This window comes from Diospyros lotus, chromosome 9 (genome assembly GCF_014633365.1).
Source record: "Diospyros lotus cultivar Yz01 chromosome 9, ASM1463336v1, whole genome shotgun sequence".
In the NCBI taxonomy this organism is placed as follows: domain Eukaryota; kingdom Viridiplantae; phylum Streptophyta; class Magnoliopsida; order Ericales; family Ebenaceae; genus Diospyros; species Diospyros lotus.
The window spans coordinates 37272969-37300679 of NC_068346.1; the positions used below are offsets into that span (position 1 = coordinate 37272969).

The following is a 27711-nucleotide window of genomic DNA, read 5'->3' on the forward strand; positions in this document are numbered from 1 at the left end:
TGATCCGCTATCTCAGAGAGTATAATTCTTCGGGCTAAACTCGATCTGTTGTTTGGGAGAGCATAAAGGATGCGCTGAGTCTTCAGATGCCTTCTAGGTGGAAGGGTCTTTGGGAGACTTGATCTTCGCAGACTTGGGTCTTCGGTAGGCTAGTTTTTGGATGACTAGGCAGTTGATGGGGTCTTTGGATGACTAGACTCCAAGAGAGTTGGGAGAGTTTTTGAGATGTGCTAAGCTTTGGGGTCTCCGAATAGGTCTGTATCACAAGTATAGTCAGAAGGCACACAGGAAATTCTCCTGTGCGGGCCCTCCAATGCCAAAGTAAAATGGTGCTATGATGTAAAATGAAGTATGAATGTATGTTGTATGAGGCTTCGGGTGAGTGTCTCTGGATGAGAGTTTTCGGATGGGTTTGGATTTGAAGTGTTAGGTATGGCTCGCATGCAACCTTTCTTATATTTATAGTTGAGTCTTCGAAAGATGAACTATCACGCACGTGTGAGCAAAATCATCCGAAGATTCTTTTCGATGACTCAAGCCAATTCAATTTGCATTTTAATCTTCAGGAACCATTCCACCCGGATATATCATACTATTTCTTTTGCCTTTCAGCCAAAGGTAAGAGTAGAGAACCATTGTTGTGGAGTACCTTAGAAAACTCAAACAAAAAATCCAAAAAAATATCGAAGAAGACCAAAGACCAGAAAGACCTCGAAGAGTCTTCCAAGAAAAAGTCTCCCAATGAGTCTAAAGAGTCTTTAGGGAAGCCATGGCCTTAAGCCCTTAAGCAATTTAGCCCTTAAGCCTAAAGAACCTTTCGAGCAAAGTCTCTCGATGACTCCGAAAAGTTTTGGGGGAAAAGCCTTATCAAATGCCTTAAGTCCTTAAATCTCAATGACTCATCTTGAAGAGTCTTCCATGCTAATCCTGAATCCCCAAGACCCAAAGAGTTTTTAGGGTAGTCTTATCTGAAGGATTATCTTCTGAGACATCTAATTCCCAAATGTATCTTCAGGCTCCCCAACTTCATTCGTAGCCTTTTCACCTGAAGAGTCGGGCCACCTCAGCATGCCATATGTCCTACATTGCCACATGGCTTTAGCCATTGAAGCCTATAAATACCCCTCGAGTTCATGACATTTGGACCCAGATCTAGTACCCGAATACCCTTTCGCCTAGAAAGCATTTGAAGACTCAGGGCATCATTTCTGCTCCCCCGGACAATGGATAGAGCCCAAGCTTGAGAATTTTGCTATCTCGAATAACAGATCAAGCCATCCTCCAACTAGTTGCTTTCCAGTGCCCCCTTGCCAGCATAGACCTTTTCCCTCACTTCCTCACCAAGCCCTACCAAGTTGTTTCCTAGGACATATAAATTTAATTATTGTATTCTAGCAACAACATAAACAAAATAACAAGTCTATGAACTTGTATAATTAATCGATTAAGATAATATTGTTAATCAAGTAACATATATATTAGTCAATTAATGAAATTTACTAATCGAGTAATAATTCATGAACAAAATGTCAGCTATCTGTACTTGAATATTTAGTTGACTAAGAAGAGACATAAAAAAGAAATAAGGAAGAAATAGAAGAGAGAAATAGTAGTCTTCTTTGATGATAAGGCAAAAGTGTTGCAAGGTAAAATAAAGTCAAGAAATGTCTATGTCATTTTTAAAAACATAATGGTGAAGCTCTAAGCACACAAGATCCCTATCCCACATTGGTTATTTACAACTTATACATGGAGTTCTTGCACATAAGTAAAAGTGGTATCCACCAATTTTGTTAAGAAGGTGTACATTTAGAGTGCCATTGATCCCGTAGTCTTTTTAAACTCTTTATCTCACAAGGGTTGAGGTGCCTTTTCCCAAACAAAGGGTTGCCTCTAGTAGGTGGAACTTGGGTGCTCGGGGCTTAAGACTTTGCTTGTGAAAGTTGTTTTTAGAGCAAGGTTCGTGCTCTTGGAAAGATGAAAAGATTCACAAAGATTACTAGGGAGATGAAGACAGATAAGGGGATTGCAGAGCAACAACCAAAGGATTCGCATGCCAAAGAGACAAAGGCTCGATCAAGTAAGTCCAAGACATCTTTTTTAGTTCTCAAGCAAACATATTTGATATGATTGCTCCTCCATACAACTTGTCACCTTCTTTACAAATACTAAAATCTCCTCCAACAAACCTAACATCTCTTTTACATAACCAACATATTTTATTTGAGGGAAAAAAACTCCTAAAACATGATATATATATATATATAGTTTTATTAAATGAGAAAACAAATAGACTTTTAATGAATTATAAACAAACTTGTTCATGAATATAAACGAACTAAACAATCTTTTGTTCAAGATGGGCTTAATTATTAAATAAGCTTTACATTTTTTTTAAATTTGTTTATTTACTTAATAAAGGAACATTAATAATCTTAAGCCAAGTTGGTTCATGAGTAGTGAATGTATTAGTTTGTTTATATCCCTTACTTAGTGGTGAGATGTAGACGAGCCTTAATGCCACACTTGATGCCCTAACCAGACTGTGAGACTCCCCAAGCTATGGTGGTAGCCCTTTATTAAGTCCATAAAGAAGACGAAAAATGGAACTAGTTGTCTACAAAATGAATATTGACTAGAAGAGCTTCGACTAGTGCAATTGTACCATAGTTGCCTATGATGTACGAAAACTTCTTAAGAGTGTCATTTCGATATTTTCAAAAACGTTTTCATTTTCAAAATGTCTAGAAATTTTTACGGGCTACTTTTGTAATTTTAGAAACTTTTCATGACCGTTTTGTAATATCAGCAAAATATTAAAAATGGGTTTTGGAAATGCATTTCCATTTACAAATAGAGATGACATTTTTTCCATTTTAACTCAAATTTTTTAATTTTTTTAAAAATTTATTTGAATGCATTATAAAATTTATGTTTATTTTTTCATTGAATAACTATTTTTTTATAATTTTTTATATTAAAAATTATATTTACAAAAAAGTCTATATTTTTTTTATTTATGTGTTTTCTCCTACATTTTTGTTTTTTAATTTTTTAAAAAATAATATTTTTTTATTTTCGTTTCATTTCATTTCATATTTATTTTTTATTTTTATTTCTATGCAACCTAAATTGTTTTCAAAGTGCGAATGTGCCCAAAAGTGGTTTTCAAGTGGCGACGTGCCCAAAGTGAAGAGTTTAGGAGTACCTGATTAGTAAGGGAGGTACATGAGAAAAGATGTAGTAGAATTTGGCAGAGGCCAACATAGGAGGAGACAATGAGGGCATTGACCATGCAGACAGGGGAGATTTGTAAGGGGCAAACTCATCCACAGTTGTCATGGGCCACCCATTTCGACCACGTTTGGGCCACGGGGGCATACAAGCTCAAGGGCAAAAGATTATGAGAATGAACCGACTTATCCTACATCTATTATTTACAAATTTGTATAGAAAACTCTTGCCATGAACAGACCATGTTGTAGAATAAATATTCTAAAGATAGGGACTTGGGTGTACTCTGGCACGCATCTCTAAATAAATAGAATTTAATTTGTCACGAATTTTTATTAAATAGTTTATTTAAAGCTGGACCCATGTGTATAAAAATATAATTTGTTTTAGTAATCTAAGATGCAGATTACGTTTGATATCATATCTTTATGCAAAATATTAAATTGTTTAAATAAATTATTTGTAAGTGTAAACATATTAAGACTATATTATTATCGAGAAGTATTTGTTTTAAGGAAGTAATCTATAAAAATATGATTTTTATGAATAAGAGTCAAGGCTGCCAATGAATCAATCCAGAAACTTAAGAAAAAAATATTATGGGAGAAGAAACTTTCTTTTTGACTCAGGATGCATGTTTCTAATCAAAACCGCCCGTAACTTTCCTGGCTGTTTCTGGGTTTGGCTTCCTTCCACCAATCTATAAGAGGGATGGCAGGAAGGGAAGTCAATTGAAAATACCAAGTTGAGATTTGAATCTGTTTTTGCGTTGCAGAACCGGTGAGGAGTTCAACAATGGCTTCCCTAAACATTTCTTCCCCTGCAACAGCACCTTATTGGAAGTAAGCTTCCCTACCATCGCATCTCCCTCTTCTTCTCAGCTACTTGCATTATATTCTTCAATTTTTTTTTTTTTGTGTTTTTTTTATTGAAGATTCTTTAGCTTAGATGATTGAATCAAAACCTACATGGGTTTTGATGTTTCTGGGTTTTCTTGACCCTTTCGGATCCCTAATTCTCTGCCAAGTTTTGAGGATACAGCTTGCCCTTATTTGGTCGGATCCAAATTATGTTATGCTTTTACTTTTAGGAAATTTACATTTCAGTGGTGGCACATGCTTTCTTTTCAGGAAACCAGCTGGGGAGAAATGGTTAGAAGAGTAGTTGGGTTTGGCAAAGCTTTGAAAGTTTCGTGATTGTATCAGAATTTCTCACTTAAAAATGTCACGAACATTGTCAAGCCATTCCTACATCCATCTCATATGTTCAGGACTCTTGGTCTAGCTACGACACCGAACGTTGAGAAACAGCGTCTTGTCCAACCAAGAACCTTGACGGGTGCCTTGGTTCTGCCGGACCATCTGAGTCTTCGATCCTGTGAAAAACAGAAAAAACATTGAGGAACTTTTCATTTGACTATTTTAATTAGCTTTTCTAAAAGTTTTAAACAATCACAGTTTGTATAAATGTCTGGGGATTAATTCTATTTAGAGGTATAGGTACCCTCCAACTTTATGTTTTCTATCAGCTACTTGAACTTCCAATTTTGCTTTAACTGTTCTCAGATCTTTTATATCATGAACTTTTTGTTTCTTGACTATGCTAACTACAAAGATTGAAAGGATAAGGTTAATGAACGAACCATTTAGGTTCTCCTTCTTTAATAGGGTCTTAAGGGGCTTTCCGTTGGAAATGTGATCTGATGTGTAATATTTGTCTGGATTAGAAAATTTTAGCTTAAGAAACTTTATCAGTATCTTGTTGTGTTCTTCTATGTTCATTTGTTAGTTGTAGTAATGTTTTCACCAATGTATACGGTTACCCTCTTTATTATATTTGAGAATGTTGTGCTACCAAAATGAAATAGAATTTGATGAATGGCTGCAACTTAATAATTTTTTTTGGTTCTGTTTGGTAATACGAACCTGTGATTGACCATCAGCATTGTTTTTGTAGAGCATTCAGAAACTTCAAATTGTTCAGTGGACTGCACCATATGAAAGTGTTTTCTGGTAATGGGCACACATCCAAATTTTCCTTCCCCCAGCTGGGAGGCAATTCATTTGCCAGGACGAAGAAGGCAGGTAACATTAAAGTTGCATTATCATCTGGAGAAGGTGACCTCCTTTTTCATGCCACCGGGATGGCCAACAGTACGTTGATTGGTGGCTTATCAGCTGAGGTTGAGATACAGCCCGATGCTGTAGCATTCGGAACACTTGTAGCAGATACAATTCCTGCAACTATTGGTTTTCCTACTGATGATGATGAATTTGATTTAGACCATCCAACTGAAGGTTTCTCATCTATCCCAGAGGCAATTGAAGATATACGCCAGGGAAAGGTTGGTCACTCTGTATATTTCTATGAACTACAAATTTAAAGCAGTTTCTGCTATCACACACACACACACACACACACACACACATTGTTTCCATACTAAGTGGGGGTATATATCAGATGGTAGTGGTTGTAGACGATGAAGATAGAGAAAATGAAGGAGATCTAATAATGGCGGCATCTATGGCCACACCTGAAGCAATGGCCTTTTTTGTCAAGCATGGAACTGGGATTGTTTGTGTCAGCATGAAAGGGGAAGATCTAGAGAGGTTGGAACTTCCTTTGATGGTAAACCAAAGGGAAAATGAAGAGAAACTTTGCACTGCATTTACAGTGTCAGTGGTATGTCGTTTTTTTCCTTTTTTGGTTTGTGATTTATTTCTTAATGCCATGGACTTTTCCCTCTCATTTCAGTTTTTGGGGGCATTTTTATCGATACAAAAACAGTGTCACATCACACTTGAAGTAAATTATAATTTCAAAAAGTTCTAAAATTTTCTAGTTGTTGTATATACTTGCTTAGAAATGTTGTGTTTAAGGATGAAACTGCTTTGGCATTCAGCAAGAGTGCGGAACTTACATGGATTTTTGCTGACAATGACAAGGGCTACAATAGAACTTTTGAAAAGCTCAAATTCCCTTTTCAAAGTGGTTTGCTTAAATTTTTACCTGTAGTATGTGTGTCTGCATCTGGTTATGCATATTCTTATATAACAATAAATGGTACTGCAGGATGCAAAACATGGTACAACGACAGGGGTGTCAGCTCATGATAGAGCAACAACGGTATTAGCTCTTGCATCCAAAGATTCAAAGCCTGAGGATTTTAACCGCCCTGGCCATATATTTCCATTAAAGTATAGGGAGGGTGGTGTTCTGAAAAGAGCTGGGCATACAGAAGCATCTGTTGATCTTGCCATGCTAGCTGGGCTTGACCCCGTTGCTGTTATATGTGAGATTGTTGATGATGATGGTTCCATGGCCAGATTGCCAAAGCTTAAGCAATTTGTGCAGTCACATAATTTGAAAATTGTATCCATTGCTGATCTAATCAGGTACTTCATAACTTTCAGTGAAGGCTTTTCAAATTTTGTAAGCATCTGTGGTGAACTTGTTTCATCAAAGTTTATATATCGTGAATACATTGGATTGTAAATGTAGGAAGAAATGGCTCAAATATGGCTTACAATTGGCAGGTATAGGAGGAAGAGAGATAAATTAGTGGAACTTTCTTCTGCTGCAAGAATACCTACTACATGGGGGCCTTTCAGAGCCTACTGTTATAGGTCAGTTTTGGATGGGATTGAGCATATCGCTATGGTCAAGGTGAGACTACCAAACGATGTTTTACGTTATTGAAACTCATTTCAATATGACTTTATTTCAGATGGTTGACATTTTGTTTGTACTGCAACTCCAAACTAATTTGGGTGATCAGTAGACCATTCAAGAGCAGTCATGCTCATGGTTGCTTTGCTGCTTATAGAGTCTTTCTTAAGTTTTTCTGTTGTGTGGGTTGGGCGTAGGAGATTCTGCTCTGCATTTCTTTTTTGGGTACAGTGTGAAACTTGAAAAAGCAATCCAGCTGAGTTTTCACTAGCAAAGTAGAGAGCCTGTGCTTGTCAAGTGACTAAAGTCTATAGACTTTCAACTCATTTAGTCTTTTCCCATTTGCAGATGATTTTCCAACAATTGTTGTTTCCTTCTCAGAAAAACCATGACACTCTTTACTACTATTTCCTGATATAATCAATTTTAGAAACATTATTGACTTGAAGGGAAAAAGAATAAGCACGTGGACTAGCATTATTCTAGGAATTTAGGAGCCATTTTAACAAGATCTTTTGGTGTCATCAGGGTGATGTTGGGGATGGGCAGGACATTCTTGTGAGGGTACATTCAGAGTGCCTCACAGGAGATATATTTGGATCAGCCAGATGCGACTGTGGGAGCCAACTGGCCCTTGCAATGCAACAGATTGAGGCTGCTGGTAGGGGCGTGCTGGTATATCTTCGTGGTCATGAAGGGAGGGGTATTGGTTTGGGGCACAAGCTTCGTGCTTATAACCTACAGGATGATGGGCGTGATACTGTGGAAGCCAATGAGGAGCTGGGTTTGCCTGTTGATTCAAGAGAGTATGGCATTGGTGCACAGGTATTGCCTGATGATATAGATAATTTTTGTTGTTATTCTTTCCTTTTATTTTAAGCCTCACAAGCACACTCATGGGGGATGGACAGCACTACCCTACAGAGTAGATATCATTCATGCATAGTACTGCCTGATGATATATTTGAGTTATCAACTTAGAGCATATTTTCATTTGTTTGCCAGGCAATGGACATTCCTCTTCATTTGGGACACATGTATCCTTCAACTGCCCGAACAGTTCCTCTTTTTTTTTTTTCTTTTTTCTTTATAGACTAAAAAACAAAAATTAGAAGTCTGGAAAGCATCTGTCAGCTGTCTCGCATGTGTTCTAGCGTTGACCTATTAAGACACGATCTCTTATGCTTAAATTGGAGTATGGATGATGTTGTTATCATGGGTTTGTTTTAGGCCCCAGTAATTACAGTTAGAACTCATCAGTTACGGTTACTATCTTTAATCTTCTCTGGCCATCTTATGAGTTAATGGGAGGAAAAGTTAAAATTACCATGGAGTGAATGGATATGGATGACAGAATAATGTTAAAGAGGTTCTATTTTGATTGTCTCCGACACTTGTAGAAGTATCAGTACTAGATCAAGAATCAAAATAAAACAGTTTCTATTCTTATAATATTTGGCACAACTGGAAGAGCTTAAAGCTTGGTTCTACTATATATAGTTTACTTCTGTTCCATTAAAAATGGATTATTAAATTGCTTTTGCGTCTTCATAATTGCAGATACTAAGAGATCTTGGGGTTCGAACAATAAAGTTGATGACAAACAACCCTGCAAAATACAGTGGACTCAAGGGCTATGGTTTGATGCTTTCAGGGAGGGTCCCCCTTTTCACCCCGATTACCAAGGACAACAAAAGATACCTGGAGACAAAACGTGCTAAAATGGGCCACATATATGGTGCAGAACTCATTGGCCGTCCTAGCGGTATCATCAATGGAAATGGTAATCCGGGATCTGACTGTTAGACTGATGCTTTTTGAACATAGCTGTGCCTCCAAGATCCAGAAACTCAATATACCTGATTACTTAAAGCAATTTCATTCTTTTGAAGCTAGATATGCTTTCTCTTGAACTACAGAATGACCAAAATTTGTGATGAAAGTTTCGGCTGGGATTTTGATATACAATTCTTTGAGAAATGTTGGTTGCACAAAATATATAGCACATAGCTAGTTTCAGTGGCTTTACTGATCACTTAAAGCAATGTTTCAGGAAACAGATGATGATGTTGGATTTATATATGACATTGTAGTGAATTCAGTGAGGTGAAAAGAAAAAAATGTTACAGCTCATATTCTTATAATTCAATACCCTTTAATCTGTTAATTTTGGGTGTTTGGTTTCATGAATTATGTGACAAATGGAAACCATGTATTGATTTAGTCAAAAAGAAAAAGAAGAAGAATGATCAAAATGGCGATAGCTGCTGGCTTCTGGCTATTGACTCTTAATAGTTGTGAAATTTTTGAGCTATTTTGTTCTTCATATCTTTTTGCTACCTGTAGTAAGAAGGTGATAATGCAATGGTAGATTGAATACCGTGCCTTGCTGCTACTGAGAGCATAGTAACATTTGTGTGTATGTGCCTGTGTGTTTTCCCGTAATAAGCCTCTATATAGAACATCATAAGGGTGTCTTATGCCAGAGGAATGAAAGTGAACTAGAGACAAGACATGTTCACACCACCCAAAACTAGGAGCCAAACAGATCATCTGGGTAGGCAGAAGGAGAAGAGGTGATGTATCCTATCAAGCAAATATAGAACTCTTTTTAGTACTTTGAAATTTGTCTTTTTTTTCTTTCAAGCGCCATATACATAAAAGGAAATGTCGCCCAACTGTAGTTTGGCTGATCTGCTGGCTGTCTGCTGTCACTAAGAAGAATGCAGAAAATCCATTCCTAGGGATGGTACATTCGTGTGTTTCTAAGGACAACCAATCTATGCTGCGGCGTCATTAAAATTACTTGTAATGATTATAATTGTGTTTTTAAATGAGCATCTTTTGTGAAAAAGGAAGGGGGAAAAAAAGAAATCTGTTCTAGTTATTCCAGATGAGTACATATGAGAGAAGAGGTAATATGAACGGATGGATTAGTGTTAGAGTACACAGATGGTCGGAGTCAGTCACCACCAAATCCATATTAGACCGAGTGTGCCTGGTAGCAGTTCCTCTCGTCCCAAGAGCGTCCAAAACCTGCTTGACCTGGAAAGGCAAGGCTTGATCCCCAGTATGTTTTCTAACAGTCAAGTCAGCCTTAGTATCCGAGATAAATCTTAAACAATCAATATGTAATGCTGCTTAATATATAGGATACTTATTTTTTAAAATTCACACCTTTATATAGACATACTATAAAGTGGGAGGAGGTTATGATTGTGTTATATGAATGGTCAAATTTCAGCTCATGAGTCGGTATGGACAAGTAGAGACCTGGGCCTGGATTCTACCGGATCTAGTTTTGTAGGTCTAGTATTTTTTCAGGGTCAGGTTAGACCCACGTTTAGATATGAATATTCTGGGACATGAGATGCCTCTAGAAACCTTCAAATTGAGGTATTTTGGTAATTCCCAAGTAAGAATATTCCTATCACCTTGATGCTTGAATTGGGTGACCTTTATTCCTGTTTTCTGCCAGTTTTGCTTCATTGCATTACTGCATTGTTAAGTTAATTAAACAAAATCCAGCAAATTATTACACATTTCATCAAGCACCCAGGAGCTTATTTGTAATCAGGGTCCAATTTTCAATATCGGAAGAATGTTACAAAAGGTTTGTGCAGATAATATGGTTGTTTCCTGCTATTTCCCATGGTGCTGCTTAGCTATGATGTTATCAATAACAGGCTCAACAATCGTGCCCATGTCCGTCAGGTCATGCTTCAACTCCTCAACCTGTAAAACCAAGGTAATTCTTTCACTCTTGCTACCAAATGCACGATTATTGACTTTGTCAAAGTAACATGGGGAGGAGAAATCGAAGTGAATGAGAGAAAGAGCCAATACCTTGTGAATGAAATCTTTTGTGTGTTCGGCATCCTTGGCAGTGACGCTAGATGCGTGTTCTATCAGTAAAGCAGCTTCCTTCAGTTTGGCATTATCTGGAAACGTACACACCACCTCTGCCGATATCTTTTCCGTCGTAGTCGCAACCTTTTCCACCACCTCTGCCACCATTTCAGCCTCTTCAACCACCCCTTCCACCTCCCCTAACCACCCACATTTTCAATGGAAATATAAGATAAGGTGTCATTGATGATTTATGTAAAATAAATTAGACAATTATCAGTGGTTGTCTTTGTTGGTTTTTTTTTTTTTTTTTAATCTTTAGGTCTAATCCTCCAAATTTATGCATAATTTAGGTATTTTTACAAAGAGCGTGAATTATAAACTTCTTTATATCAACTGATTGGGAATGGGCTGCCAATTTGGGTAGCCCGACAGAAAGGCCGACGTGGCCCAAATGGGGTCTAACACGGCATTGGCGTTAATTTCCTTTGCTTGCAAGAATTAATGGCTTAAAAATGTGGATAAGAATGAGGAAGTCCATCTGGGAATACGTACCTTCTATCAACAAGAAATTGGCCCAGTTTTTCTTCAAGAATGGCAATGCCAAGGACAACATAGAAGCCAGAAGCCATTTTATCCTGCAAATAGAGCATCAAAGAAATGTGGAAAGTTTTCTTAATTAGATTTTCCCTTAAAACTAAACACACAGACATGCCCATATATATCTATACAGTAAACATTAATGAATTGAATGGAATATGAGGTAATTTAAGTTTAAACATAAAACTAAACCACGTTGAAAAGCTGGTTTTAGGAGGTGGTTGTGGGACTGATGGCTGAACCTCGTCCTCTTCTTCAATCTTCACGGTACTACTACTACTGCAAATTGTATCACGAATCATTAACAACTTCCCATTATAAATATCACTATAGAGTAAACAGTGATCTTTCATGTATATACGTACGTTTCATCAGCAGCTGATGAAGGGTCAGAGTTCATTCTGGTAGCGGCGCTCGAGATCACCCTCAAACCTTCCGGCGGGGAATGGGCGCCATAGCTCAAGTACCGTCCTTGATGAGATTGAGTATTACTCCCACTAGCCCTGCTGCTGCGAATCCGATACCAACAAAGAACCGTAACCAAACTCCGAACCTTGTACGAGACTGCTGATGATTTCGCCATTATGGACATGGTGGCGTTCGTATATATCGATATCTATCTATATATACACACACCAGCTAGAAGATGAGCTATGGCGACGGAAGCCTCTCTCTCTCTCTCTCTCTGTCTGTGGAGTGTGTGTGTAGATATGTAATGGGGTAGAAGCACATATATATTCTGCAATATTTCTGATGAATGGGAGTGGTGATCCCTACGCTAAATCAAACGCAGATGGAGAGAAGAAGGGCCGAGCACTCCAAGAGATGATGCGTACGTTTGCTGCTGCGCGCATCATATCAATGCATATGGATATATGAATTAATACATCTACTTCTCTTGAAGCTAAAGCTTAAGCTTGTTGTCTAATAAAACAGATATATATATATATATATATATGGAGCTCTAAGAGCAAGCCATGATGTATTGCTTGCAAGCTAAAGCTTACGAACCCTTTCCAAGGCCACACATAATTATGAAGTGCTCTCTCCATCTCTTCGTTCATATTTGAGCATTTGGTTTTGTTGAGTGAGACAGAGCCCAATGAATGCCTGCAGATGAACAGGTTTACAGACTCACTGCGCCAACAAATTTGCAGCTAGGCGTTTCGTCCCGGTTTAGTGGGGTTTCTATCATTTTTTCAGGTAATGGAGGCTTCATCACATAGGTGTCACGTAATAAATATGTGGAGATGATTTGGTGTTTTGTTAATAGTACGTATATTCAGGTGACACAGCTAAACATGTTATTAGATAGTTAGTCACGTGACATAATAATAATTTTTTTTGACTCATAATATTTTAAATCCAAAATGTACGAATTCAGGAGATATGTTATTTATTACGTATTATTATATATTGATTATTAAATTTTACGTACTTTGAGTATTGAAATTAATTTGATCATTGAAAAATATATCGAGGGATCAAGCCTTGCCCTTGTAGATTGAGCGGGCTTTGGAGATACTTGAGATCTAGAACAACTACCGAATGCACTCAACTTAAGACGAATTTAATAGCAATCAACTCTAAGCCATTGTCAAATTTGTTGTCTAAAATAATAATCGAAAAAGAGGAGTGAATTAGATTTTTAATTTTAAAATGATTTTGACCAAATTATTAGCTTTTAAAACAAGTTTAATACTATTTAATTTGCTGATAAATAGACAGTTACAATAATTTCAATTAAACACAAGATTTTTATAAAAGTTTGGTTTTACGAGTCTACATGCTATTTCTTCAAGTGTAAGAATTTAAAAAATTTTACGAAAAATAGAAGAAATAACTCTTATCATCTGTAAAGAGCTAGAACTTCAATAACAAAATAGTCTCGCTAACAAGATCACAAAATTGTAGCAATTTAAATCCCTCTCAAAGTTAGATCACCTCATATATATAAGTGAATAAAATATAAATAATTAAATTACAATCCTTTTAGTCTTGAAACAAATAAGGACTTTATTTTCATAGATCTTTTACACTTGAATGACTTGAATACCTTCAACTTTGAACTTACAAATAGCTCAATAAATGACTTCAAATGTTGGTAGATGAGGTGCTTTTAAAGTCCTTTTGTTTGTGGTTGTAGCCATATTGATTTGAAATGTGTCTTTCTAGTTGTCTATTGCATTAAACAGGCAACATTAGAAAAAAAAAAAATTGTAGATGTGTAAGAGAAAATATATAGTATTTAAGAGGCAAACATCACTTTATAAGAGCAAAGTAGACTATAAAAGAAATAGTGATACCTTATAAAAAATGGTTGGTCATAGGAGATATATCATTTGGAAGACCTCAAGAAGCATTAGAAAGGAAAGGAGTAACTCTGAAAATAAATAGCATTTTGAACAAAGAGAAAAAAAAAAGAAAGTATTAGACTGTCTCATCGTACTTTAGTGAAAGACATTAATGAAAGAGAGGGAAATTAGTTTTTGTCTTGTGTTACAAAAGAGGAAATATGTTTAACTTTAAGAAAAATAAGGTAGAAGGGCCTTAGAAAAGTTGTAACTGAGAACACTAATAAGGAAAAGAGAAAAATTAGTTAAATTTTTTTAGATGAAAATCATTAGACAGGTAACGGTCAACCAAATTTCTTTCTTGAAGAAAATAAAAAGCATTTTATGATGATCTGGTCAATAAAAGAGTATTTTTGATCAACTAATTGGGCTTTTTCATATGGTCTTAAAATACACTAAGATCATTTGATCAATCATAACTTGTATTTGATTGATTAGACTAAGTGTATAAAAAAATGAGATATAAATTCTGTCTCTTTTTAATCGGTTAACACTATTTATTTGAAGGTAAATACGAAAAATTAGTGATTTTAATTATGAGAACATTTAGTTGATTAACCCCATTGGTTTGATGGACTAAATTGGTTCTTAAAAGGATACTTAAAATGTTCTAAAGAGTTTGATTAGACCAAACTTGAACTTTAGTCTACTAAACTTAAATTGTTTTTAAATAGAAATAGATTATTACCCACATTTTTTGCTCACTTAATATTGTTTCAAGAAATAATATTTTAGATATCTTTGATTCACTGGACCAGAAACATGGGTTGACCAAACCCCAGTTAAATTGGATAAAAAAAAATATATTTTAGATATACTTTAATTTACTAAAATATCTATCCTTTTGTATTATCACCTAAATTAAGAAATCGTATCCTTTGAGACCCTTGACTTTATGTATGATGCATGGAAATTAGAATTTCCATAATAGCGTCCAGGAAACGTTAGACAGCAATGGCTTTATTATATTTATTAAATATTAAATGATATGGGGAGCCGCCATGAAAGCAAGAGCTGCAGAAAAGTCAAAGACGAGGGAACAGGGAGAAGGAAGAAGACCAAAAGCACCTCATCTGCTTCATCGCCAGCCACAACCTAAACCTAATCTTTACGCAGTCGTCAAGCAGGCTGAATGGTTTTCTCTCTTTCTCTCTGTCTCCTGCTCCCCCCATAGCCATATCTCTTCTCGTCTGCCATGGCGGCCGCCTTCCATCCTGTGATACACAGGAAATTGTTTGCAACTAACATATCAGGAGGACTCTGTGCACCGGGTTGTGACCCTCCCAAGCTCACGATCGACAAGTGCCGAAGCCTTTGTCCTGTTTGCGTTCAAGTTTGTGGTGCTTGCGTTCAAGTTTGTGGTGCTTGCGTTCAATTCTGTGAAAGTCCTATAAGCCCACCCTCGAACCCTCTCCCAAGTCCTCCATCTCATCCTCATTCACCCAACAAATCCCACAACTTCCACCTCCTCCTCATCATCACACTTTCAGTCGTCTTCACAGCTTGCTTCGTCTTCTTCTTCTGCACCATGTACAAGAAGCACAGGGACAGGACGAGGCTGAGGAGATCAAGATCATCAAGGCCCGAAGAAGAACAAGAACAAGCAATCGCCCTTGATCTCGACGGTTTTCTCGATGAAGACCACGGCCCTGTGCTGGACCATCCCATATGGTACATCCGTACAGTCGGGTTGCAGCCGTCGATCATCAGCGCAATCACGGTCGTCAAGTACAAGAGAGGCGACGGGCTTGTTGAAGGCACGGACTGCTCTGTTTGCTTGAACGAATTTCAGGAAGACGAGACCCTCCGGCTGCTGCCCAAGTGCAACCACGCCTTTCACATCCCTTGTATCGACACCTGGCTCCGATCCCACACCAATTGTCCCATGTGCCGCGCCGGAATCGTCACTAACCCCGCCGGATTGCCGCCGCCGCCAACAACGGCGGGTGTTTCGTCAGTTCTCGGGGAGGAAACTCCAGCGGTGATCCCGGAGAGGAGTGGCGAATTGAGGATCGAAACAGAGGAGGGAGAAGGAGAATTCCGTGTTGAGAGTGGAGAAAACAGGCAAGAAACTTCCAAAGATGATCTCATGGAAGAGGTTCAACCAGTGAGAAGGTCGGTTTCCATGGATTTTGTGGCTGCTACGATGATCAGTGCTGCAATAGCTGGGAAGAACGAGGAGAATAAGGGCATTAATCTTGCCAAGAAGCCCGATGCAAATGGGAACTTGCTTGGATTAGTGGGAAGTTCCTCAATTGGGAGATCTTTATCTTCATCACAGAAAGAGCCTACTTTGATGAAGAGATCCACGTCTTGCGGTGGCAAGATTTTGCTCTCAAGGAATAGCCGAGCCCGGAACTCGCTTAATCTTCGTTCCTCCTGAAGCTCTATTCGTGCTCTTTTACTTTCTGTTTTGTCCCACCAATGCTGGAGCTCTCGACAAGCCTGAGAGTTTTCCACAGGTTACTACTTACCTCTTGCATACATAAATGTGTAATTAATGAATTATATAACATATGGACAGTGAGTGGCTGATGCATAAAATGGTAGTCAGCCAAATGTATCTCGTCTTTCTGCAATTTCAGGTTCCTAAAGTGGATGAACAAAGTGTAGTTAAACATTCTTGTTCTTTCGAATTGATCAAGATGGTCACCGTATGTTGGGTTATGTACATGCATAGCCATCGCATTAGATGCAAGACAGTTCAGGGATAAAAATTAAAATTTTATCCATGTCCCATTTAGGCACATGGGTTTGCTGTTTCTGATCTGTTCCATCTTAGACTTAAAAGATAGAAGAAAGGCCTATCATGCAGTTAGAAGGGGCTTGCTCTGATGAAAGGCCTTGAGTTAACAGGGTTGATCCAACTGCTTCTTCAAATAATTAAGGGTGGGTCTGGTGAGCTGCTTTGTTTGTCTGGATGGATCAAGCAATGTTTATTAAGGATGTAATCTACTGGGGTCCAAAAGTTCCGGGCAGCATCATCGCTTTGGGTCACCCCCGAAATTGCTCCATAGAGTGTGCTCCTCATCAGTTCTTGCAAATCCACTCATAGAGATGAAAACAAAAATTTATCAGACCGGAACTGAATGCTTCTGATCAGTTGGATTAGGATTATAACAATAAAGTTCCTTCTTTTATAAATGGTGTGAATTCACAGCCACTATTTTTTTCTTGATTTATGCACTCCAAACAAGCAATGTTTACGTTCTAATATAAGCTTTAATGAAGTTGTATAAACTATCCAATAATCCTATGAAGATATTATCTTAGGAGTAATAATTAGCATTATTCTTAAAAACATTATCATCAGATCATTCTTGCCCTAATTTTTTTTTATTAAAATTTGGAGTAAAACAAATTTTTCCTCAAATCAATTACAATTATTGCAAAAACCCACAAAGGTAATCGCGTAAATACATAGTTTTTAATTCAAGATTAAATTTAATTTGATAAAAACTACGTTCTGATGTTGTATCCTCAAATCTGTCAAAATGTCAGTGCGAGTGTTATCCGTAATGGCGGGTCTTGTTATTAGAAGATGAGATGATGCGCCTCCGATGTAAAAGCTCTGAAGTCCGTGCAGTCATCTGGCTGCAATAACTAGCGATGTCTTCTTCTCTATCTCCTATCTCAGTTCCCCTTCCTTCACAATCACAAGCCGCCCCTTCCCTTCGGAATCAGAGAGCAGGATTGGTCCAAAACCAGAGTCTTCAACCCACCACAACCACCTCCGCCGCTGCTACTATTGCTATTAGTACTGACCCTCGCTTCTCCACCGGAACCTCTCCAAAACCCAGAAACGAGTCACGCTCAACTGCTTCATGGATCGAACAACTTCGGTCTCAGACCCGGTCCAATCATTTTCACGAAGCCATTTCCACCTACATTGCAATGACAGTGGCCGGTACCCAACCCAACAATTTTGCATTCCCGGCCGTCTTGAAGGCCGCCACCGGCATTCAAGACTTCAATTGCGGGAAGCAAATTCATGCTGCTGCTGTTAAACTTGGCTACAGCTCTTCGTCGGTGACTGTGGCCAATACCCTGCTCAATATGTACGGGAAATGTGGATATATTGGCGATGTGTTCAAGGTGTTTGAAAGAATTCCTCACAGAGATCAGGTTTCTTGGAACTCGATGATAGGGGCATTGTGTCAGTTTGAGGAATGGGAGCTTGCAATAGACGCGTTCCGCGCAATGCAGTCAGACGGAGTGGAGCCGAGCTCGTTTACCTTGGTGAGTCTAACGCTAACATGTTCCAATTTAAGCAAACAGGACGGGTTGCGACTTGGAAAGCAAGTCCATGGATATAGTTTGAGAGTAGATGATCGAAAAACGTTTACAAACAACGCCTTGATGGCTATGTATGCCAAACTAGGAAGAGTGAGCGACTCAAAAGCTATATTTAAGTTATTTGCAGGCCACGACTTGGTTTCTTGGAATACCATGATAAGTTCGTTTTCACAAAGTGATCGTTTTCTTGAAGCTTTGGTGTTCTTGCGTCTCATGGTTCTTGAAGGAGTCGACCCAGATGGAGTCACAATTGCAAGCGTTCTTCCCGCATGCTCCCATTTGGAGTTGTTAGATTTGGGGAGGGAAATTCATGCATATGCCTTGAGAAATCACAAACTGATTGGGAATTCTTTTGTGGGCAGTGCTTTAGTTGACATGTACTGCAATTGCAAGCAGGTTGAAAGTGGCCGTAGGGTTTTTGATGGCATCTTAGAGAGGCGACTTGGGTTATGGAATGCTATGCTTGCTGGCTATGCGCAAAATGATTTCAATGAGAAGGCCTTAACACTCTTCATGGAAATGGTGGAGGTCTCAGGGCTTTTTCCTAACACCACTACAATGGCAAGTGTTTTGCCAGCTTGTGTGGACTGTGACGCTTTCTCTGACAAAGAAGGCATGCATGGATATGTGGTGAAGTTGGGTTTTGGGACAGATCGGTATGTGCAAAATGCACTTATGGACATGTACGCGAGGATAGGGAAGTTAGAAGTATCAAGACATATATTTGACAGTATGGAGACTAGGGATATAGTATCTTGGAATACAATAATCACGGCTTATGTGATTTCTGAATGCCATGAGAACGCCCTTATGCTGCTAAATGAGATGCAAAGAGTCGATGAGACAAAGAAAAGGAAGAATGATGACATTGTGGGTGAAGGAAACATTCCCTACAAACCGAATGCAATAACACTCATGACGATTCTTCCTGGTTGTGCTGCTCTGGCTGCACTTGCAAAGGGAAAAGAGATCCATGCCTATGCTTTCAGACACATTTTGGCATCTGATGTTGCAGTTGGAAGTGCATTAGTCGACATGTATGCAAAATGTGGTTGCTTGAACTTATCTAGGAGAGCATTTGAAGGCATGCCAATTAGAAATGTCATCACATGGAACGTTATCATTATGGCTTATGGGATGCATGGGAAGGGAGAGGAAGCTTTGAAACTTTTTTTTGAAGGTATGGGGGCAGAAGGACAGAGGGGCCAGAAAGTCAAGCCGAATGAAGTTACATTTATTACAATTTTTGCAGCATGCAGTCACTCTGGATTGGTGAATGAGGGGCTAAACCTTTTCCATAGAATGAAAGATGACTATGGAATTGAACCCACAGCAGAACACTATGCTTGTGTTGTTGACTTACTTGGTCGAGCTGGCCAACTGCAGCAAGCATACGAATTTGTCTGTGCCATGCCTGCTGAATTCGACAAGGTAGGTGCCTGGAGTAGCTTGCTTGGTGCATGTCGGATCCACCAGAACGTTCAAATTGGGGAAATAGCAGCCAGAAATCTCCTTCAGTTGGAGCCAAACGTAGCTAGCCACTATGTTCTACTATCTAACATCTACTCATCCGCCAGGTTTTGGGATAAAGCAACAGAGGTGCGAAACAAGATGAAGGAAATTGGCGTAAGAAAAGAACCGGGCTGCAGTTGGATTGAGTTAGATGGCGGAGTACACAAGTTCAAAGCCAGGGACGTTTTGCACCCTCAAAGCCAGAAGCTCTACCTCTTCCTGGAGACATTGTCAGAGAGTATGAGAAAAGATGGCTATGTTCCTGATACTTCTTGTGTCCTTCAGAATGTGGACGAAGAGGAGAAGGAAAATCTGCTTTGTGGACACAGTGAGAAACTGGCTATAGCATTTGGAATCCTTAATACTCCTCCAGGCACCACCATAAGAGTTGCCAAGAACCTCAGAGTTTGTAACGACTGTCACGTTGCCACTAAGTTTATATCAAAGATTGAGGGAAGAGAGATTATTGTGAGGGACGTGAGGAGGTTCCATCACTTCAGGGATGGCACTTGTTCTTGTGGAGATTATTGGTGAAAACTAATCCAAAATCAAATTCATTTCTGAACATGATATGAGATTTTGGGGGTAAATCATATCAAAGCTCACAAAATTTGTGTCCTTTTCAATTTGATCACTAAATTTTAATTTTTTGCAAAATGATAATAAAACTTTAAAATATTTTGTAATATGGTTATTAAAGTGATTTTTGGATAATTTCTCACCAAAATTGCTAACGTGGCAATGGCCACATCATCGTCATATCAGCGCCATGTCAGTAATTTTAGCTAAAAATTATCAAAAATCACTTTAGTAACCACATTGTAAAATATTTTAAAATTTTGTTATTATTTTGCAAGAAATTGAAGTTTAGTAATCAAATTGAAAAGAACACCAATGTTTTATGACATTTGGTGTGATTTACACAAGATTTTTGCTTGGATTTGAATGCTACCACTTATGCATCCATCTCATTGATTATTATACCCTCTTGGGTAGGCCTTATGCCCTGTGGACTTGTTCAACAATGGCAGGTTTTTACTTGTAAAGACAAGAGTAAATGTACAATCTACATATAACTATTCGTTTGTATAATTTACCTCTATGTATACTTTGTATATATATAGATTTGGGTGAATTATTACATGGTGACGTTAGATTATTTTGTTTATAATAATAATAATAATAATAATAATAATAATAATATATAATATTAATTAATTTATTATATTATATATTCGAAACAGCACTCGATTTTGTTTTGATATCATATCAGTGTTTCATTCCCATATCAGTGAAAAGAAAAATCCTGACACCTAATACAACGCAATAAGTAGTAACCTGAGTGGGATAACGGTGGAAGAATATCCCCCACACATTCATTAGTTATGATTTAAATATACATATATATATCATTTATCACATGCAGAGGCAGCAAATTCATATTTTTAATTTTTTAGTACTGTAGTTTTACGTTTTTTTTTATGTAATTATTTGAATTTTTTATTATTTCAATTAAATCTCTATATTTATATTTTTGAATCAATTTAATTTTTATATTTTAATATTTTTTTGTGTATGACAATCTAAAATTTTTGCTATTTTAATTATATCTCTCTATTTATATTTTTAAATTAATTTAATCCCTCAACTTTGACATTTTTTTTTTTTTTTTTTATGAATTTTTCGTTGGTGTGGGTTTGGCAACACAGAAGTGCACGGAAGCATAATTAGGCCGACACATAAAGTTGAGGTTGTTAATGAAGAAGAAGTCTCTTCACAATTGGTGGTCGAGGTTTCATTTCTCGAAAGCACTCCAATTATGCGTACATTCATGATATCAACCGATGACCCAACTGGAACCATATGAGGTGGAGCTAGCACGGACCTACCAACGGCGACGTCCGTCAAATTTGTCACAAGCACGTTACTTGCACGTAGCTCCCTCGATGCTAATTGACATATATGAAGCTAGCTAGCTGCCCTAATTAAGCTGCAGCCAGATTAATATTAAGAGATGCAGCAATTAGCTTTACAGCAGGAGAAAACGAAACCCCAGTTTTTGGATGGACACTACAGTACTGTGTCTGTTCACCTGACCCCATGAAGTTATCATGATCAACTGATGATGCCTTGCTCTTGTTGTATCTATTTTCTATATATAGGCCCGCTCCCTCTGTTCATGACTTGTCTCTCTGTTCTCAAGTTAAGAAGATAGACTTAATTATTAGAAGAAGAATATGGATTTGGTTTCGGTTCACAGTAGCTCCTCCCTTGAACCACCCAAGTTGATAACCATCAAGGCACTGACGGAATCATCGGCTACTGGCACTGCCCTGAAGTCCATCCCTTCCCACTACAACTGCACCAGTACTTACGATAATCCCTGTGAAAACAAAGGCGCAGACGCTTCATCATCAGACCCACAGGACGCCCTTCCGGTCATTGATTTTTCGTTGCTTACCTCTGCAGATTCCGAGAAGCGCTCCAAAGCCATCCAAGACCTCGCCAACGCCTGCCAAGAATGGGGCTTCTTTTTGGTATACATACACACATATATCCAACCTCCATTAGTGCAGACATTCTACTCTAAAATAATGTGCTTGCCAAGACAAGGTAGCTAGCTAGGTCATATATATACATATATCTTGTATTCGTTCTTAATTACTCCTTTTGAATCATCAGGTGATTAATCACGGCGTGCCAGAGAGCTTGATGAAGGCAGTCATTGACGGGTTGATCGAGTTCTTCAATCTGAGGGAGGAAGAGAAGAAAGAGTTCGAAGGGAAGCATGTGTTGGATCCAATCCGGTGCGGCACCAGCTTCAACCCGAAGATGGAAAAGGTTTTCTTCTGGAGGGACTTTCTCAAGGTGTTTGTGCATCCTCAATTTCACTTCCCCAACAAGCCCCCTGGTCTCAGGTAATTAATTAACCGACCGATCGAGCTGGTTTCTGCTGAATTTAATTAAGGCCTAATACATGCATGCTTATGCATGTATTTTAATTAATTAATTAATTAATTAGCTGTGTTAATTGGCAGTGAAGTTGCAGGTGAATATTGCAGAAGAAGCCGACAAGTAGTGAGGGAGTTACTGAGAGGAATATCGGAAAGCTTGGGGCTGGAAGGAAGCTATATTGACAAGGCAATGGATCTCGAATCAGGATTTCAGGTCTTCGTAGCAAACCTCTATCCTCCCTGCCCACAGCCGGAGCTTACAATGGGCATGCCCCCGCATTCCGACCATGGCTTACTGTCCCTTCTCATTCAAAACGACACCCCAACTGGCGGCCTGCAACTCCAGCACAATGGCAAGTGGGTGAATGTAAACGCCCCTCCCAACTGCTTCCTCATCAACACCGCCGACCATCTCGAGGTGCTCAGCAATGGCAAATACAAGAGCGTTCTGCATCGGGCAGTTGTGAACAGCCAAGCCACCAGGCTATCCTTAGCCATTGCCCACGGACCGTCACTCGACACAGTCGTCGGGCCGGCGCCGGAGTTGGTGGACGGTCAACCACCGGCCTATATTCCAATGAGATACAAGGAATATATGGAGCTTCAGCAAGACAACGCGCTTGACCGGAAATCCTGCTTGGACCGAGTTCGGACAGTGTGATGAGCAACCTCGTACACACGATGGATGGATCATCAATCGATATTGTTGGAAGATACAAGGAATATAAGTATATCTCTTGTTCTTAGGTGCGTTGTGTTGTGGTTGTATTTTTTACTTCTGTTTCAACTTCTGATTTTGTATCGTTTTCTTGATACTTCTCTTGGTCTTGGCCATGTGACTATGAGTGATTGATTTGCAGGGAATATCAACAAAGTGAAATAAAGTTCATTAATTACCAAGTTTGTTATTGTTATTGGAATCTAAGCAGCCCCATTAAAAATTGTTGTCATTGGAGGCATATGCATATCATCTACCAGTTAAAAGAGTGCTATTATTTATCTAAACTGATACATTTTTATTGAATAATAAAAATACACATAATAAATATTAATACTTATATATTTTTATTATCTAATGAAATTGTGTCATTTAGATCGGTCTAGATGAATAATATTATTTTACCTAAAAAATGTTATTTATGTATTAATATATTATATATTTTATATCATATTAATATAATTATAATAATAATTCATTAATGTGAGAATGTCATTAAAATTGTTGAAGTGAGTGTCCAATAACTGAAAGTGCAAATTACTTTTTCATCAATAACATTCAACAACAACATATTGAACAGACAGGACATTATCACATGCAGATGCAATCAATCAGGGAGGGGGATAAAGCCAAGAACAACTGAAAGCATTCCAAAACGGGTGGGTCCATCCATGTCCGTTTCAATTGGACCACTCCACCATTTGCAGCCGAGGGGTGAGCAGGAGCATCTCTGTTTGCGTACCCAGCAAAGAGACAGGCAGCTGAATTAGCATCAGATGTACGGCCTCCAAATCCAATCCCCACCTCGCCCTGCCTATCTTTCTTCTCTCTGATCTGCTTTTGCAATAGCACGAGTACATCGGCTTCTTTCATTTTGTTTGCCCCAAAGATTGAACAATTAAGAATGGCTTCAATTTCTGCTCAAACTTCCCCTGAGCCACCCAAGGTGACAACCATCAAGGCACTGACAGATTCATCAGCTGCGGCTCTGAAGTCCATCCCTCCCCACTACAACTACACCACCAATCCTTGTGAAAATATTGGTGCTGCCACTCCATCACCAGACCCACAAGACACAGTTCCGGTCATAGATTTCTCCTTGCTTACCTCTGCAGATTCTGAGCAGCACTCCATAGTCATCCAAGACCTCGCCAGAGCCTGCCAAGAATGGGGCTTCTTTTTGGTACATGTGTGTGTGTGTGTGTGTGTGTGCGCGTGCGCGCCCAGCAACCCACCCAGAATTAAGTAATGCGATATCTTGTAGTATCTGTTATATGGGTGTTTCCTTAATTTTTGGATCATTTCATTTACGTTTGACATGCGGCGACAGGTGGTTAACCACAGCGTGGCGGAGAGCTTGATGAAGGCAGTGGTTGATGGGTTGGAGGAGTTCTTCAATCTGAGGGAGGATGAGAAGCAAGAGTTTGAAGGGAAGCATGTGTTGGACCCAATCCGGTGCGGCACCAGCTTCAACCCCAAGATGGAAAAGGTCTTCCTCTGGAGGGACTTCCTCAAGGTGTTTGTGCATCCTCACTTCCACTTTCCCAACAAGCCCCCTGCTCTCAGGTTCTCAAACTCAACATATATATGATATAATTAATGATATAGCCCAATTACATATGCTAGAAATAAGATTTCCAATTCCCAACACTTGAAGCATGCTTGGTTTTGTGTCAATTTGCGGCAGTGAAGTTGCGAGGGAATACTGCAAAAGAAGTCGAGAAGTGGCGAGGGAGTTACTGAGAGGAATATCAGAAAGCCTGGGACTGGAGCCATGCTACATTGACAAGGCAATGGACCTCGAATCGAGTCTCCAGGTCTTCATCGGAAACCTCTATCCTCCCTGCCCGCAGCCGGAGCTTGCAATGGGTTTGCCCCCGCATTCCGATCATGGCCTCCTAACCCTTATCATCCAAAACGACACCCCAACCGGAGGCCTGCAACTCAAACACAAGGGCAAGTGGGTGAATGCAAACGCTCCTCCCAACTGCTTCCTCGTCCTTACCGGAGACCATTTCGAGATTCTCAGCAATGGCAAGTACAGGAGCGTTCTGCATCGGGCAGTCGTGAATAGCCAGGCAACCCGGATATCAGTAGCCCTATCCCATGGACCTTCACTTGACACGGTCGTGGGGCCGGCGCCGGAATTGATGGACGGCAACGGCAAGGACAATCAGCCGGCGGCGGCGTATATTCCAATGAGATACAAGGAGTATCTGGAGCTTCAGCAAAGCAACCAGCTTGATGGGAAATCCTGCTTGGATCGAGTTCGAATTCAGATAAGTTGAGCCACGTGTCCAGCTACAACAATAAAAGAAATAGATTGGGCCACGTGTTCAGCTGCAACAATAAAAGATCTTTGTTTTGCTTTGGTTCTATGTTTTTAAATAGAGGCAATTAACATCTTTGGTCAAGAGAGTAGAGAGTCTGAACGAACTCGATGTTCGTTTATTAAACTTGTTTTTATAATTCGCTTAAAACTCGTTGATTTGTCCATTAAGAAAAGCATGTGTTGCGTAAAAAACTCTACAAGAAAGTAGGGTTAGTGCAATAACATCGAATCAGATTTAATCGAATGTAAAGAACAATACTCAAAGTTTTAATAATAGCAACAAAAAGATGAACACAAAGTAAAAACTCCCTGTATAAGATCGATTCAAGGCTCAGATCTGTGAGTTCATTCACCACTTTGGTAACGCCAACTAATAGAAACCACAAGCCACAATGAAACCCTCAAATCAAAAACCTAGAAAGCCCTAACACCTCTCTGCCGAACACAAATGATGCCCTCTCTCACTCAATCGATCAAAGCCACACACAGTAGGTTACCACAGAAGGTAGATCGGTCACAAAGACAGAGGGTAGAAAGCACAAAGCAACGAGAAAAGCTTACCGAGAATGGATGATCAAAACCCCCTAAATAAGGCATGCGACACCAGCAAATCGGCCAAGATCAACAAGGACAGATGCTGTCCCTCAACATGGAAAGAAGAATCGGACCAACATGGAAACAGAGCAATCGAAGATCAGCCGCAAAAGGAAATCACGAAGGAAGCAATCGACCAAGCAAGGAGATTTGAGAGAGAAGAGCTCGGGTTCGGCCAAGATAAAGAGAGAAATACCAAGGAAATAGGCCGCACACGGGCCTTTTATATGAGGGCTTTTGGGTTTTAAAGATAATGGGCTTTTGGGCTCAGAACAATGGACTTCCCTTCACTTGAGCAAATGAGCTAAGGCTCATTTCTCCTCAAAAGTGGGAATAAGACTTGTGGCCCGACTTCTAAAATGGGCTGCCTAAAAGTGGTGACGGACTTGGGTTTTTCAATCCCGGGCCAAAGCCTATGAAGATAAAATTCACTCGAAAAATCGTCATAGTCTTGGGCCTCATTAGGAAACACAAAACCAACAACATGTATATACTCTTAAGACGATTTAGAGTTTTTTACTCCACAAATATGTTAGATTTGTTACAAATATTTAAATCTACGTTTCAAACTTTTAAATGTGTTAACTTATGTGCATTATTATGCTACCTTGTTAGGATATTTTCAGCCAAATAATTGTTGGAGTTAACATGGATTTTAAATTCTTCATGTTAATTGAAACAAGTCGATTCTAAATATGAAAACTTACTCATGAATTAAATTTGAACACCTCTTATATAGAGTTTAGTTCTTAAACAAGCCAAATTAGAACGTCTTAACAAATAAATAAATGGGTCGAACTCAAATAAAGTTAAACATAGCTTGATTTGACTCATTTACACCCCTAGAGCTGCAACAATAAAAGATCTTTATTTTGCTTTGGTTCTATGTTTTTTATTTGAGCTGTAAGCGAATTAATGTGTGTGGTGAAGAGTTTATGAACGAACTGGATTTGGCCTTATTTATGTTTTATTTATTAAGTAAATAATTAAATGAATTCAAAACCCTTTTATAATTCATTTAAAACTCATTGATTTGTTCATTAAGAAGAGCATGTATAAACTCTTAAAGACGATTTAGGGTTTTTCATTTCACAAATATTTTAGAATTGCTACAAATATTTAAATTTACATTTTAAACTTTTAAATGTGTTGATGTCGCGAAGTTAATATGTTTTAAACTTGCCTGCATTATTATGCTACATTGTTAGGATATTTTTAGCCAAATAATTGTTTAAAATATGGACTAGAAATTTTTTTTGAAGAAATGATGTTATTTATGAACGAGTTCAATAACTTATTCATGAATGAATTCAAATTTGATTCGTTAAGCTTAAATGAGTCAAGCCTAAATATGAAAATTTATTCATGAACTAAATTCGAACACCCCTTATATAAAGTTTACGCTAAACTCAAACACCTTAATAAATAAATAAAGAGCTAATTATGAAAATGATTCAATCATTTTAGCGAATTTAAAATTTTATCTAATTCTTACAATTTTGATAATTAGCTCTAAATTGGCTCAATTAGATAAAATTTTATCCAACATGTAAAATCAATTTAGATAGAATATGTTTATGTTGACTTGACATGAGAGGT

General features: G+C 38.5%; 6 protein-coding genes across 9 annotated transcripts; 5 read left to right on the forward strand and 1 right to left on the reverse strand.

Annotated features, from left to right (window-relative positions):
• The first annotated feature begins 3847 nt into the window (after positions 1 to 3847).
• On the forward strand, positions 3848 to 9070 carry LOC127810503 (bifunctional riboflavin biosynthesis protein RIBA 1, chloroplastic-like). Of its 2 annotated transcripts, XM_052350023.1 has the most exons (8): positions 3848 to 4076; positions 4365 to 4727; positions 5191 to 5578; positions 5695 to 5916; positions 6307 to 6629; positions 6771 to 6900; positions 7432 to 7728; positions 8464 to 9070. In XM_052350023.1, exons 3-8 carry the CDS (start codon positions 5231 to 5233, stop codon positions 8707 to 8709), a joined length of 1566 nt encoding a protein of 521 aa, XP_052205983.1. In that variant the 5' UTR covers positions 3848 to 4076; positions 4365 to 4727; positions 5191 to 5230; the 3' UTR covers positions 8710 to 9070. The 2 variants fall into 2 exon arrangements, with proteins under 2 accessions (XP_052205983.1, XP_052205982.1); XM_052350022.1 differs by lacking the exon at positions 4365 to 4727.
• Positions 9071 to 10352: 1282 nt separating this feature from the next.
• On the reverse strand, positions 10353 to 12179 carry LOC127810504 (uncharacterized). Of its 2 annotated transcripts, none has more exons than XM_052350025.1 (5): positions 11718 to 12179; positions 11548 to 11631; positions 11308 to 11390; positions 10750 to 10952; positions 10353 to 10638 (listed from the first exon to the last, which is right to left on the reverse strand). In XM_052350025.1, the coding sequence occupies exons 1-5, from the start codon at positions 11942 to 11944 to the stop codon at positions 10546 to 10548; spliced, it is 690 nt and encodes a 229-aa protein (XP_052205985.1). In that variant the 5' UTR covers positions 11945 to 12179; the 3' UTR covers positions 10353 to 10545. The 2 variants fall into 2 exon arrangements, with proteins under 2 accessions (XP_052205985.1, XP_052205984.1); XM_052350024.1 differs by having other exon boundaries at positions 10354 to 10638; positions 11545 to 11631.
• Positions 12180 to 14708: 2529 nt separating this feature from the next.
• LOC127810256 (RING-H2 finger protein ATL54-like) lies at positions 14709 to 16373 on the forward strand. The gene has a single exon (XM_052349632.1). The coding sequence runs from the start codon at positions 14902 to 14904 to the stop codon at positions 16087 to 16089; it is 1188 nt and encodes a 395-aa protein (XP_052205592.1). The 5' UTR covers positions 14709 to 14901; the 3' UTR covers positions 16090 to 16373.
• Positions 16374 to 17139: 766 nt separating this feature from the next.
• LOC127810255 (pentatricopeptide repeat-containing protein At3g57430, chloroplastic) lies at positions 17140 to 20089 on the forward strand. Its single transcript, XM_052349631.1, has one exon. The coding sequence runs from the start codon at positions 17316 to 17318 to the stop codon at positions 20046 to 20048; it is 2733 nt and encodes a 910-aa protein (XP_052205591.1). The 5' UTR covers positions 17140 to 17315; the 3' UTR covers positions 20049 to 20089.
• Positions 20090 to 21508: 1419 nt separating this feature from the next.
• On the forward strand, positions 21509 to 23368 carry LOC127810600 (2-oxoglutarate-dependent dioxygenase 19-like). The gene is made up of 3 exons (XM_052350153.1): positions 21509 to 22051; positions 22197 to 22432; positions 22553 to 23368. The coding sequence occupies exons 1-3, from the start codon at positions 21752 to 21754 to the stop codon at positions 23127 to 23129; spliced, it is 1113 nt and encodes a 370-aa protein (XP_052206113.1). The 5' UTR covers positions 21509 to 21751; the 3' UTR covers positions 23130 to 23368.
• Positions 23369 to 23843: 475 nt separating this feature from the next.
• Positions 23844 to 25738, forward strand: LOC127810599 (2-oxoglutarate-dependent dioxygenase 19-like). 2 transcript variants are annotated; one of them, XM_052350151.1, is made up of 3 exons: positions 23844 to 24375; positions 24517 to 24752; positions 24874 to 25738. In XM_052350151.1, exons 1-3 carry the CDS (start codon positions 24091 to 24093, stop codon positions 25472 to 25474), a joined length of 1122 nt encoding a protein of 373 aa, XP_052206111.1. In that variant the 5' UTR covers positions 23844 to 24090; the 3' UTR covers positions 25475 to 25738. The 2 variants fall into 2 exon arrangements, with proteins under 2 accessions (XP_052206111.1, XP_052206112.1); XM_052350152.1 differs by having other exon boundaries at positions 23850 to 24369; positions 24874 to 25729.
• The last annotated feature ends 1973 nt before the right edge of the window (positions 25739 to 27711 follow it).

Coding starts and splice junctions, on each gene's coding strand:
- LOC127810255 (XM_052349631.1), top strand. CDS start 17,316: ATGTCTTCTTCTCTATCTCCTATCTCAGTTCCCCTTCCTTCACAATCA.
- LOC127810503 (XM_052350022.1), top strand. CDS start 4,030: ATGGCTTCCCTAAACATTTCTTCCCCTGCAACAGCACCTTATTGGAA. Junction 5,579..5,694: donor AAGATATACGCCAGGGAAAG/GTTGGTCACTCT, acceptor GGTATATATCAG/ATGGTAGTGGTTGTAGACGA. Junction 6,901..7,431: donor AGCATATCGCTATGGTCAAG/GTGAGACTACCA, acceptor TGGTGTCATCAG/GGTGATGTTGGGGATGGGCA.
- LOC127810256 (XM_052349632.1), top strand. CDS start 14,902: ATGGCGGCCGCCTTCCATCCTGTGATACACAGGAAATTGTTTGCAACT.
- LOC127810600 (XM_052350153.1), top strand. CDS start 21,752: ATGGATTTGGTTTCGGTTCACAGTAGCTCCTCCCTTGAACCACCCAAG. Junction 22,052..22,196: donor AAGAATGGGGCTTCTTTTTG/GTATACATACAC, acceptor TTGAATCATCAG/GTGATTAATCACGGCGTGCC. Junction 22,433..22,552: donor AACAAGCCCCCTGGTCTCAG/GTAATTAATTAA, acceptor GTTAATTGGCAG/TGAAGTTGCAGGTGAATATT.
- LOC127810504 (XM_052350024.1), bottom strand. CDS start 11,944: ATGTCCATAATGGCGAAATCATCAGCAGTCTCGTACAAGGTTCGGAGT. Junction 11,632..11,717: donor TCATCAGCTGCTGATGAAAC/GTACGTATATAC, acceptor TACAATTTGCAG/TAGTAGTAGTACCGTGAAGA. Junction 10,953..11,307: donor CAATTTCTTGTTGATAGAAG/GTACGTATTCCC, acceptor GTGGGTGGTTAG/GGGAGGTGGAAGGGGTGGTT.
- LOC127810599 (XM_052350151.1), top strand. CDS start 24,091: ATGGCTTCAATTTCTGCTCAAACTTCCCCTGAGCCACCCAAGGTGACA. Junction 24,376..24,516: donor GGGGCTTCTTTTTGGTACAT/GTGTGTGTGTGT, acceptor ATGCGGCGACAG/GTGGTTAACCACAGCGTGGC. Junction 24,753..24,873: donor AACAAGCCCCCTGCTCTCAG/GTTCTCAAACTC, acceptor AATTTGCGGCAG/TGAAGTTGCGAGGGAATACT.